This window comes from Motacilla alba, chromosome 15 (assembly GCF_015832195.1).
Source record: "Motacilla alba alba isolate MOTALB_02 chromosome 15, Motacilla_alba_V1.0_pri, whole genome shotgun sequence".
NCBI classification, from domain to species: Eukaryota; Metazoa; Chordata; class Aves; order Passeriformes; family Motacillidae; genus Motacilla; species Motacilla alba.
In genome coordinates, this window is record NC_052030.1 from 8115213 (window position 1) to 8127876 (window position 12664).

Here is a 12664-nt window from a genome sequence, read left to right on the forward strand (position 1 = left end):
CAAGGGTGCCCTTTGGCTCGTTGGAAGTCAACAGGCTTGTTACAGCCTCCCCTTTCCCTCTGTAATGAACTGTCCCCTGCTGCCTCCTCCAGGGCCCGTCCAGGGCTGCTGCAAGGAGGACTCTTGTCACTCTTTGTGTCCCTTGCTTACAGGCACCACTGGCTGACCCACTGCAGTGCACTTGCCAGCCTCTGGCTGAGCAAAGGTGGCTGAGGTGACAGCCATGGGTGTGCTTTGGCAGTGTGAGGCTTGCTAATGTCACTGTTTGGCTAGGAGTGTCAAGCTCTGGTTAGAGTTTCTTGGAAGGAAGGAAGGAAGTATTAACTGTAAATTGCTGTGGCTGGTGTCTAATTAGAGAACACTTTGGGAAGAACTCGGGCGACAATCCAGCAAAGCACTTAAAGCACCCACTGATTTTCAAGGAAAGACACCTTAACAGGGATTGCTCATGCTCTCAAACATCATCAGAAGTGTTTGGTAGTGGACCAGTAATTTCTCCTGACTACCTCAGCACATCAATCTCATTTTGTGAAGTGACCTAAGGAGTTGGGAGTTCAAGGTTGACTTGAAGTCTGCAGGAAATAAACCCTTAAATCACTGCTGTGCTTGGAAAGTGCTCAGCTGGACAGCTGCTTTTGCTGTTCTTCATCCTCACTGCAATAAATAAATTTATGACAGCTTTTAAACTACTGCTAAATTCTGAGGTTTGCTTTTCCCATCTAGGTGTTCCTGTTGCAGTGGCACTACCAAAGATATTCATAGATATATATTGTTTGGAATGCTCTTTCCAAATGCAGTCAAAAAGCAGTTTTTCAACTATGTCCTGCTAATAGGAAAAAAAGGGAAGAACTAACAGATAAAAGGTTGCAGTGAGAAGTGATAGGGATGACTTCATCAAGGTGGAATAAGAAATTCAAACCAGCTTTTTATCTAAAGCAGTCCCTGATGCCCTACAGTGTAAGTAATCACTGAGAACTAAGGCATGAAAAGTCTTGTGAACCAGCAAGGTCATGGAGCCACACTTGGGACAATAATGCATTGATTTAATGTGATGAAGAACAAATAAATCAAAATTTAGGATGTTATGGTTTAGGTGCTGGTTTTAAAGCTAGAATTAGATTTTTTTTCCTTTCTTTTTTTTCCCTCTGAATAAAGTGGGAGGATGGCAGAAAAGCACTGAAATTACTCCCACTTGTAGTTACCCTTTTAGTCTGACCAGGAACATGTGGCTGGGTGTTTCATTTCACTTGCCAATAAAATAAATACTTTTTCCTCAGCAATGTTCAGCAAAATTCCTAATTCTCTGAGATTTTGTAATATTTCAGTGGTTCCCTGTCTGTTCCTAGGCAACTTTGGTCCTTCCACACATGCCTCTCTATTTTGAACCTCTCTATTTGTGGTGATCCCACCTTTCCTTTAACTGCTTGTCCCTTCTGTAGTAAGTGCAGCTTTGAGCGGCCTCTCATTCTTGGTGTAATTCCTTCTCCTGTGCCACAACCTCTTGTTTTGTCTCCAGATGATGCCTTGTGAAGGCTGACCTAGAACAGAGGCTGGACAGAGCTAAAGAATAAAGCAGGGATTTATTAAAAGGCCTCCATGGATCCACCTTGGGCAGCACAAGAGCCCAGCCAGGGTTGCACCCAAGGTGAACCAAAATGGTCACAAAATGGACACCTGGTCACAAGGTCTCTCACTTTTCCAAGTTCTGCTCCATTTGCATATTGTAGTTAATTGTCCAATTACAGCTTTAGCCCATGCAGTCCCATCCTTCTTTTTTGTCTCTCTTCAGTTCACATCGTTTGTGCTCTTGGGCCTGAGATTTGGATCATTTGTCCTTGGTCCCCAGCTAGGGAAAGAATTGTTTTGTCTCCCTACTCTGTGAAGAGAGCTCACCATCCCCTAATATAAAGCTCAGAATTACACACTAAAACAGTGCAGAATCTGAAAAATATAAAAGCTAAACCTGAGGCATCACAGATGGATTTCACACTTTCCTTCCCTCCCTCCTTCCCTGCCAGCTCTGAGTGCTGCTGCAGGACCTCACGAGGAGGGATGGCCTGGGGTGGGCTCCCTCCTCTGCCTCACCTGCACCAGCAGTGCCCCCACTCCCTGGGGACTGGTCTGATTTCCTGAGGTGCAATTTGAGATGTGTGGGACCCTAGAGAAAATTGCTGTCAGGTAAAAGATGTCCCTCATCACAGGAAATCTTGCGAGGTCCATGTTTTTAGCTGATAGCTCTTTCCTGTTACTGCAGTATTCCTGACGCACTTCTGATAAGTCAGTCTGCTCAAGAGGAAAATTGCATTCAAAAAAGAAATTCAAAAAAGAAATTCAAAAAAGAGGGCTGTGTCAGAACATTCATGCCTCCTGAAAACCTCTCTCCTTGTTCCAGGCTTATTTTTAGGCTGCGTAAGAATGCTGCTTAGCCAGAAGTTTTACACAGTGGTCCTCTGTGTGGCACAGGCCACCAGCAAGCTGCCAGTAAGTAGCTATGGTGGCACTGGAATCAATGATGAGTGCTCAGGTCTCTGAGCAAATAGTGCTGGGATCAGGAATTATGAATAATTACACTTTACTAGAATTCATGACTGACTTCCAGAGGTTACTCAGCAGTCAAGCATTTGTCACCTGCCCTATCCCCATGACTGCTGATAGTGGGGAAAAAAGTGATTGTTATGCCAAAGTAATGAGCATAGAGGTCAGAAAGTTTGATAAGAGCAGGAGAAGTCATTTTCTGTGATATCATTAGCAGTATTTTAGAGAGCAAGTTCAGCAATTGCTATGGTAATTCTGAATGGCTTTTTGACTGTGAGAACAGGTAGCTAGTTTTTAAAGTTAGCCTCTTTGCTAATGGGAGAGAATCCCACTGAAATAAGGCAGTGTGGTGTTACAGAGGGGCATGGGCTGAGGACTTGGGAAGCAGGAGCTCTGCTCTGTGCTGTGGAACTTCTCCAGGCCTCAGTTTTTCTTCTCAAAATGGTCTGTGGTAAAATATATGTCTCAGTGAGCAGCACGAAAGCAAATTGTGAATGAGGATGTAGCAGCCTAGCAAGGCAATATCTCAGAGGGAGCAGACCTGTTTGCAGATAATTCAGCAAGGGCAGGCCTGTACAACAACCACCACGTGATTGTTCTTGCTGCACAAACTGCACTGTCAGGAAGGGTGGCAAGTGCTCTCTCTTTGGGCAAATGCAAAATTTGCTTGAGCCAATGCTGGTTTTAAAGTTCTGCTGCAGCTGTGAGTTAGCAGCAGAGCTGCTGGAGGTTCCCCATGGAGCACAGCCAGGGTGTGCCATTGTAGGCCTTCTCCAGGCTGTTTTTGAGCAGAGTCATTGATAGGCCTTTGGTCTTCAAGAGATGCTTTTAACCTCACGGGGAACGAGAGCTGCTCCAAGTCTGTGTGTGAGCACACACCCTGTGCCTTATGCTGGGCTGGTGGAGAGGGCTGCTCCTAACCAGGCTGATTCTTTTGAGCCTTTACCACATCTTTCCTTGGGTTAAAATGAGGCCTTGTGAAGGCTGACCTAGAAGAGAGACTAGACAGAGCTAAAGAATGAAGCAGGGATTTATTAAAAGGCCTCCATGGATCCACCTTGGGCAGCACAAGAGCCCAGCCAGGGCTGCACCCAAGGTGAACCAAAATGGTCACAAAATGGACACCCGGTCATGGGGTCTCTCACTTTTCCAAGTTCTGCTCCATTTGCATCTTGTAGTTAATTGTCCAATTCCAGCTTTAGCCCGTGCAGTCCCATCCTTCTTTTTTTTTCTCTCTTCAGTCCACGTTGTTTCTACTCTGGGGCCTGAGATTTGGATCATTTGTCCTTGGTCCCCAGCTAGGGAAGGAATTGTTTTGTCTCCCTACTCTGCGAAGAGAGATCACCCTCCCCTAATATAAAACTCAGAATTACACACTAAAGCAACACAGAATCTGAAAAATATAAAAGTTAAAACTGAAGCATCAAGAAAAGACAAAGTCTGCGAATCCCGACATGGATGGAGAGCAAGGAGAGGAGGATGCTCTTCAGTCTGTTTTGCCTGCCAGTGGCTGTTTGGGTTTTAATTGTGTCTTTGTCTCCAGGTGCAAGCAGATGACCTACCCAGAGGACCTGCCCCAGATCTCTGTGGTGTTCATCTTTGTGAACGAGGCTCTCTCGGTCATCCTGCGCTCGGTGCACAGCGTGGTGAACCACACCCCATCCCACCTGCTCAAGGAGATCATCCTGGTGGATGACAACAGTGACAATGGTGAGCTCTTGTCACTTTGCCTCTAAGCACTGTGCCCCGTGTGATTTCTGGGTGTGAAATGTAAATGTGTTTGTTCATGAGAGGGTTGATTGAGGTATTTGAACAAAGCTGTGAGTAAATATTGCCTATTTGTATAACAAATAAACACTATGTGGATAAACCCTGTTGATTTCATTGAAATCCTTACAGAATGAATGGCATTTATGTAGGCAATCTTAATAGGGCACTTTTCTCCAAATCCAGAGGAATATCATCATCAATAGAATAAAAGTTTAAATTCTGCTGCCAAAGGAAAGTGAGGCTACAGATTCTCCTTAAAGATAGTTGCTACTCTTTTATATGGCAGCACATCGTTTCTTCATGATTTAATCCAAAATACAAATATTGGTGAGCATATAGGGTGTTATTATCAGCATGTTTCTCAATACAATCATGTTGGAAGATTCTCAGGATACAAGGGACTAGTGTTGTCGTGTTTAAATTTGTACAACACACTTCTAGAACTGATTCATCTTCTAAAATCATATTTATTTCCAATAAGCCTAAAATTTAGCATTTCCTCCTCAGATCAACAGCTTCAAGTTCTTTCAGTTTTAAGTTGGTCTTACTCTTTGAGATCCCCGAAGAGTAGGGAGAGCTGAGAGAAGAGAGAACTCAAATGAAAATAACTTCCTAAACCTATAGATTTAAGAAAATATTTATGCAATTCAGATTTCAGTTATGGCAGTGTAACCTGTGGAGTAATTATGTCAGACTGCAAAATGTTTGAGTCAAGGCAATCCTGGGGAGAATTGAACTCATCATTTCTCAGTGAACTCTTATATGGCTTTTCTCTGCCACTCTTCTAAATAACTGGAGATTTATCAAGTCTTTGATTCTAATGATAATGATCCTACTGTCTAATATAGATCAGGAGAATGAGGCTGCTAATGTCCTGGAAGCTTCCACTAGTTTTTCTGATAAAGATATTTAGGCAAAAGCCACTTTATGAATAAGTTGCAGAGTAAATGAATTACCAAACTACATTGATTAAAAAAAAAAAAAAAAAAAGAAAGACCATTTTGGTAATTTGCCTGTTTATAAGCCTCTTGAAATGAAAGCTGAAAAAGGGTGAATGAGTTCTGCTCCATCTATGATTGAATGCCTGAAAATGAACAAAAGAGAAGTCTATTTGAGATCTTCAATATCCATTTAGTTAAAAAGGAAAGAAGCCTGGTATTGAGGAATCTTAATTATATTTAAGGGGAAACCCTGAAAATTAGGGAAATTAATTGTGATCTGAATTACTTCTTGACCCAAAATCCATTGAGGTTATTTTTCTAACTCCTACTGAACAGCATAAATCAGAAAAAAAAAAATCACCAGTCTGGCATGTTACACTTGCTTATGGTCAGAATTGCTCTTCCAGAGGCCAGCTGTGACCTAATGCAAATCATCAGAGAATCAGAATAGTAATTTTTTATAAGTACATAGACAAAGTACCTCTTCAACACTGTACTTAAATCCATCAGGCCATATTAAAGCTGGGCAAGTCTCTGGCATGTGGGGAATTTCTCTGGGCTGGAACTGCTTCATGCCTCAGCTGCCGTACTGGGTTGGTACCTCTGAGACTCACCAAGTGTTTGGGAATATTTAAGGCTTTCTCTCCCTTTCTGTTGCAGAATAAAACACAACATTGCAGGGCCTTTCTCATTCTAAACGTTTGCGTGGGGTTTGATTTTGTCCTGCAGTTGAGCTGAAGTTTAACCTGGACCAGTACGTCCACAAGAGGTACCCAGGCCTGGTGAAGATCGTGCGCAACAACAAACGGGAGGGGCTGATCCGAGCCAGGATCCAGGGCTGGAAAGCAGCAACCTCTCCTGTGGTGGGGTTCTTTGATGCCCACGTGGAGTTCAACATTGGCTGGTGAGTGCTGGCTGTGCCCCGAGGGACAGTGGCACTGGGACAGGGCTGAGGGAGGGCTGTGCTCAGCTGCAGGGATCACCTCAGCAAGCACTCCTGAATTGTGCTCCTGATTATTGCAACATTGCTGACAGGCTCCTGCAATGGCTGCAAGACCCATAAAAAAGCTGTTGTGCCTGGTCTAGCACGGCTCTGTGGAGAGAGAAGTAATTGGAACCACAATGGGTGTGAAATCCCAAAGCAGTCAGATGGGGAGACACCATTAAGGAGGCTCTGGGCTGGAAGGATTTCAAGTGTTTCTTTTACCTCCTTGTCATTTTCTGTCATTTCTTCTTAGAAACTTGAATACCAATCTGATTTCCTCATAAATTTCCTTGCATTTACAATTGAGGGAAACATTAAATTATTGCCTGCAATTTTAATAGGGCTTGAAATTAGCATGACTTTCCTCGTCCCCTTTTGGTTTAATGGGCCAGAACTGCATTTGGAATAAACCTTTGTAGCACCACTTGGTGGCCAATATTTGGCATTACTGGAAGGTGGGACTGTAGGAGCTGATCTGTACCATCAGCTGCAGAAGGACTTCTGGGACCTTCAGCATGTAAAACATGCATTTTCCAAAGATAGGCTGGTATTTGATAATGATGATGCAGAGTTATGGTGGAAATGATTATGCTCTGCAATTCTGGGAGATATCCTCAAATTAAAACTAAAAATAGCTGTACTTACAACTAGAGAGAAACTTAATTGCAAAGGAGTAGAGTGTTTATTTTTATATGTTCATGAATATCTTTATAAAATGGGAGATGCAATAAAATAAGTCTTGTAGTGCACCTGCTTTATGTTCATCCCATTTTTTTTCCTTAGGACTATGTTAGACTGTAATAGCAGCTGTAGTAATTTTCTAGAAGCTTATGAGCTGGTTTAATTGATTCATTTGCTTTTAAAGCAAGTAGATCTTTCAAATTTTTTCAAACATTCATCTAGGGTAATATCAGCTGTGGGACAGGATCAGGGACTGGGGAGAGCCTGCTCTGGGTGCTGTCCCCAGTACTTATACTGCCCAAGCTGCAGTTTGATGGGGCTTGAGGAGAATTTTGTTATCTTTTTAGAAGGACACTGAGGTCTGACTGATGTACTGTACCCAGGGAAGCTCAGCAATGGTGTCAGTGAGCAGGAAAGGGCTTTGTGGTTGCTTGGGAGTTTGTCAGGGTTTGGTTTTTTACTGTACTGCTTTGCATTAATGTCAGAAAGGGTTGAGATCAGCATAGCAAGAACCTGGAGTGCTCAGTAAATGAGTGTGTATGTCCAAGATAAAAGGTTTGTGTTTTCTGCCCCCTGCCTGGTGCACCCTCCTTCAGCAGAGCTCTGAGGTCTCAGCCAGGCTCTGTCCCTGCTGTGGGGCACTTGGTGACCAATGGGGACAGAAACCTGCTCCAGGAGCCTCCTGTGTCCCCATTTCAGAGCTGCACCTGTGGGCTCAGAGTGTTCCCTGCTGGTGTTTCTCCTCTTGTTCCACCCAACCTTTGTGGCTGCTCAGAGCCATCTCAAACCCTGCTCCCCCCACATCTCCCAGTTCTAGTTCTGTTCACCTGAGCACATGGGGTTGCCTGTCATCTCCATTTTCATCTCATCTCCTTTGACTGGGAGGAACTGAAGTCCTTCCATCTGGACTGCTCTATTTTTTCCCACCAGGTTAGCACTGCCCCCACTGCACAGCCCTACAAACTCAGGAATCAGGTGGGAGTCTCTTGTTAAAGCCCTGCTGTTCTATTCTCCCACTAAGTTGCACCTTGCATGAATATTTCCCCCCATTTTCACTCCTTATTTATGTATTCAGAGGCCACATGGATTGCTCCCACTAAAAGCTGTCTATGGATTATTTGTGAGGCAATTAAAAAGAAGCCAATTCCTTTACCACAGAAAAGAGCATTTAGTTTTCTGTTTGGTTTGTGTTCCATCTAAAAGTCAAGTGCCTGCAGTGCAATTTAGTTTCCCAATCTATGGCTGCTTTACCTGCCTAATCAGTTGGTAGATTAATTCATAAAGAATCAAAGAAGGACTTCATCGCTGTCTCATGAAATATGCAGGACTGACAACAAAAAAAAACTTCTTTAAACAATAGTGGCCCATTTACAGGTGGCTTTTTGCCTGATATCATACTATAGCATTTTATGGGCTCTCACAGCATTGGTCTCCAGGGACACTTCTTCTAAACTAAATTACAATCTGGTAGGATATAAAAAAATACTCTGCAACCTGGCAGGTCAAATTAGCTATTGAATTATTTATTTTGCTGTGCTTAATTGCTGCTTTTTGGCTTCTCAGGTGTAGAAATATGTTATCTCAGAGCAGTGATTTTCGACTGACCTGCTCCCCTTAAGGCTTTTGATAGTGTGAGCCAACACAGCTGCTGTGAGAGTGGAAGTGGAGAGGAGTGCCTGAAAGGGAGGCCATTGCTATTAATTCTCAAATGGCATTTTTAATTCAAATTACAGGGTAATGTACGTGTACATTTAATTTCTAAAATTCTACCTGTCCTGTTGGAGTAGAACCTGGTCTGTTTTAATGGTTACTTGATGTCAGTGGGAGTCAGCAACCCAGCAGAACCAAGAGGGAGGAAAAGCTGCTGTGCTTTCCTCTCTGAGGGTCTAGCTAAACTTGTTTAGTTCAATTTTCCTTCAGTCCTCTGAAGATTAGAGCATTCCTGCTTTGACTTTTGGGTTAGGTCCACCCAGCATGCCTGAAGGCACCCCAGTCACCCTGAGAGCAGACCAGCACGTCCTGGATGCTGATTGTGTTGCAGAACATGCAGAGCATTGTATAAACCCCTGTCTTTGAGAGGTGGGAAAGAATAACATGACAAGGAGAAGAGACCTTCCCTGCATTATGTCTGGGAGCAGGAAAGAGATTACAGAGATAGGGTGTTAATTCTCTGGGTGAGAAAAAGGACACACTGAGTGAAGGAGAGCAGAAATCAGTACGAGAAAGGCAGAAACCACAATATATTAGCAGCCATAAAGAGGGTGCTAGGAGCCATAAAAGAAGACATAATGATAGAGTATTATAGTTGCATTCTATCTTAGGAATTGCTTTTGCTCCTATCACAGAGGTATTATCAGGGCACTGAATGGAGTTATGCAGTTCTGTAGTAATTAAAATTTTGCCAGACAAAGGGTGAGTTTCAATAAGGAAGCAGTGAAGTAAGAGGATTTAATCAAAAGATTTCAACATACCAGCCAGACAGAGCCTGACATGAGAAAGAGAACATGAAATATAAGTTGAGTATCCATCAGATTTTGTCACACGCATCCCATCTTTATGGATTATCCCTGAAGTTGTCAGTGTTTTAAAAATATACAAAAATGGTGTTTTAATAAACTAAGAAGAGCTAAAGGTCAAGATCCCTAGGCCTGTGGATGGCACTTTGCAGATGCCACTTTATACTGTAAGGAGTAATGCAGTTTGTTGTGGTGGCCATAAGCAATGGATTCTCAAAAAGGTGTGTAAAGGAGAAGGGAAGTTGATTTCCTCCTAATCTTCTGCTGACTTTGATTATCCCAAGTACTCTGTAGCAGAGACGTGGTTGTGCTTTCTTGGGGCAAAACCACAGGGTCTTTGTCCCCCTGAGAGCTCCCTGGTAACATTTTCATGCAGTGTACTGGAAGCCAGTCTCTACCTGCAGGTAAACTCCCTGTCCCTCCTTTTCAAGCTCTGGTGGCTCTCTGGGGACATGACAAGGTCCAGGTGGCTCTTTCCTTCTAAATGAGAGAAGTGGTGAAGGTGAGATTACCTTTGCACTCCTTCTCCTGTGCAGTCTCTCCCCTCTGGATCATTCCAGCACATCACTCATGCTCAGGGCATGGTTCACTGAGCATCCCTGGGCTGAGGCTGCCCTGGGAAACCCAAATGAAAAGGGAAGGACACGTGTTTTTTAAGGGAGTTCTTCCTCATCCAAAGCCTTGGGATCACTCTGGTAACTTCATGGAATACATGTTTTAGATAGCAAAACCAATATAATCTGAGTGGAGCATGCAAGAGAAGCCACGTGGGCCTTTGGGAGCCATGGGAGGGTGCCAGCCTACACACAGAGGATGTACCAGAAAAGCAGCTTTGACTATTCATCTACCTCAACAACCTAGAATGTTCACTGAAGCATCCTCGTTGCTTTTCAGTGGTGCAGAAAAGAGCCATTGAGGTTTGGCAGCCAAAGATCTGAGCTTTAACTCTCCAGCAGGCGTTGGTGCTGCATTCCCTCTGTTCCAGCTGGGGACTGTGGGTCTGACACTTCCCTGGGCACATGGGAATGCTGATAGAGATGTCAGGCAGGACAGATGGGGAAGTTCTCTCAGAGACCGAGGAAGAGAGATTGAAATTTATTTCTTTTTTAGTTTTCTGAACAGTTATTTACAGGAAAGGCATCCCACATTAAATATTCTGTAGATGGCCTCAGTGAAGAATTATGTATGTCAGTAGATCTGCTTGTCTGCATCTGATAAATGTATATTGTCAGTGAAATGTGGGGTAGCGTGTAAAATCATGCAAAATAAGCTTTCAGTTTACACAGCTTTCTTTTTTCTTACATTTCTCTGTTAAGTTTATACTTCATGGTACCTGACAGTGGTAGAGCCAGAGTAAAATACGGTGTTAAAACCAGTGAGCCATAAAATCTAGCAGATGAGACCATGTTGTCTTTCATTTATGTCTTATAAGGACTCTTTCTAACTGCTTGCAAGAAGAGAAAATTCTGATTTGTGAAAGCAGGACAAAGAAGGTTGGATTTTTTTTAATGTTAGTTCTTCATTTTTATTGGAGTAAAAAGTAGCATAGTGATGGTGGAGAAGAAAAAAAAAGAGGCATATTTATCTCAAAAGAACCCAGAGATCAGGGTATATACCCACCTGGGATAGGGCAGAATTGGAGAGACATTTCCCAGTGTAATTCCTGTCATTTAGGAAGGAATTTACTTTTGAACAGATTTAGAAAAAGTGGCATTTGGGCTGCAGGGAGGAATTTATTGACAAATGCCTCGCACAGCCATTCTGACTAAGAACTGGAAGGTAAGGTCTGCTTCTCAGATGCTGCATGTTAGCAAAGCATCCCTGAAGCTGGGAAGGCCATTGAAGTGGCAGAGCTGGGCAGCAGAGGATCTGGCCTGTGGCATGCATGTGGATTCCCTTGGATTGTGTGCATTTATTCTGGTATTGTGCCTTTTTAAAAGTCTGCTTGAAGTCAGCAGGTGTTTTTACATATTTAAAAAGGTGAATTATATAATCATGTGCACCGAGGAGCTCATTACTAACTTCTTTTTATCTGTTTTTTATCTGGAAGAAGCTGTTCTTTTTAGCATTGTGACAAATCAGGCTTTCCCTTTGGCATGAATTCTCCAGCAATCTGATAAGGATGTAAGACAACACAGAGTTTTTGTTTGCTGTGGTTTCCCGTGGGGTTTGAGCTGCTCTGAATCAAGCCAGTGTTAAATACAGAATGCATATATGTTCAGAGATAGACTTACAATAGGATTAGAGAGGCCTGTGTGATCACAGTATGGCCCCTGCCTTTGCTCTCAATCTTCTTACAGGCTTATTCTGTACCCTGGCTCAAATTCTGCCTTCCAACTCTCTTCCTACCTCTAGTGTTTACTTTGGGAGCATTTACTCTTTGAATCCCACAGAACCAGTGTTGCTGGAACTCAAAATAAAGTCATCATGGGTGCTCAACACCTTGGAAAATCCGCTGTTAATGAAGAAATCTTTCCACTGGTAGGCAAAAGCATTGAATGCATGTGCTGTTTAGTGATGTGCTCAACTGACTTGGACAAATCAAAGTGAATAAAATTGAAGTGAAAATACCCTTTAGCCTAGTGGAGTCTATAAGAGAACTAAATTTATTGTCCTTTCTCTTCTGGTTTTATCTGTTCACCAACAATCTATTCAGAGAGAGAGGAGGACACTGACAAATACTTTGTTTTAGAGAGGATGGAAGGGAGAGGATCTTCATATGTCACTCAAATTCCAGTCCAAATTGTCTGCTTCGTTTTTATTAAGTGGGAAAAAAACCCCACTTGGATGATGTGAAGCACCGCCTTTAAAGCAGAATCTTTTGATTATATTTAGTTTACTGAAATCCATCATGTCCATGAATATGCCTGGGAGAACCTTCCCTCTTGCTCCCTTGTTAATGCATGCTGCTCTTTGCCCATAAAGTACCTTGACTCAGATGCAAACTAGGAACCTAACATTTTTGCACTACAAAAAATGGAGATGGATCCCAAAATCCACATCTGGCTTATGCAGCTGACCAGGCAGGGCTGAATCCTGCCTCGTTGCCAGCAGCGGCCATGTGGAAAGGCAATCCTCCAAGCACGTACTGCAGCTCATCAGCTCAGTGTGTTGGGCATCCCTGGACTTCAGCAACCTTTTCCCCTCTTATCCTTTCAGTCCTGTGAGCTGCCAGAAGCACCTGACTTCTGCAGATGGACAGCAGAAAAAACAAGGCAAAGTGGAAAAAAAAATGG

The 12664-nt window shown here is 43.1% G+C and overlaps 1 protein-coding gene across 1 annotated transcript in view; it reads left to right on the forward strand.

The window, feature by feature from the left end:
- Window positions 1–12664, forward strand: part of GALNT9 (polypeptide N-acetylgalactosaminyltransferase 9) — a 128778-nt gene that overhangs the window by 41853 nt on the left and 74261 nt on the right. Inside the window, exons 3-4 of the mRNA XM_038152293.1 lie at window positions 4079–4245; window positions 5976–6150. Of these exons, the coding sequence (XP_038008221.1) occupies window positions 4079–4245; window positions 5976–6150 (342 nt within the window). The remainder of the gene's footprint in view (window positions 1–4078; window positions 4246–5975; window positions 6151–12664) is intronic.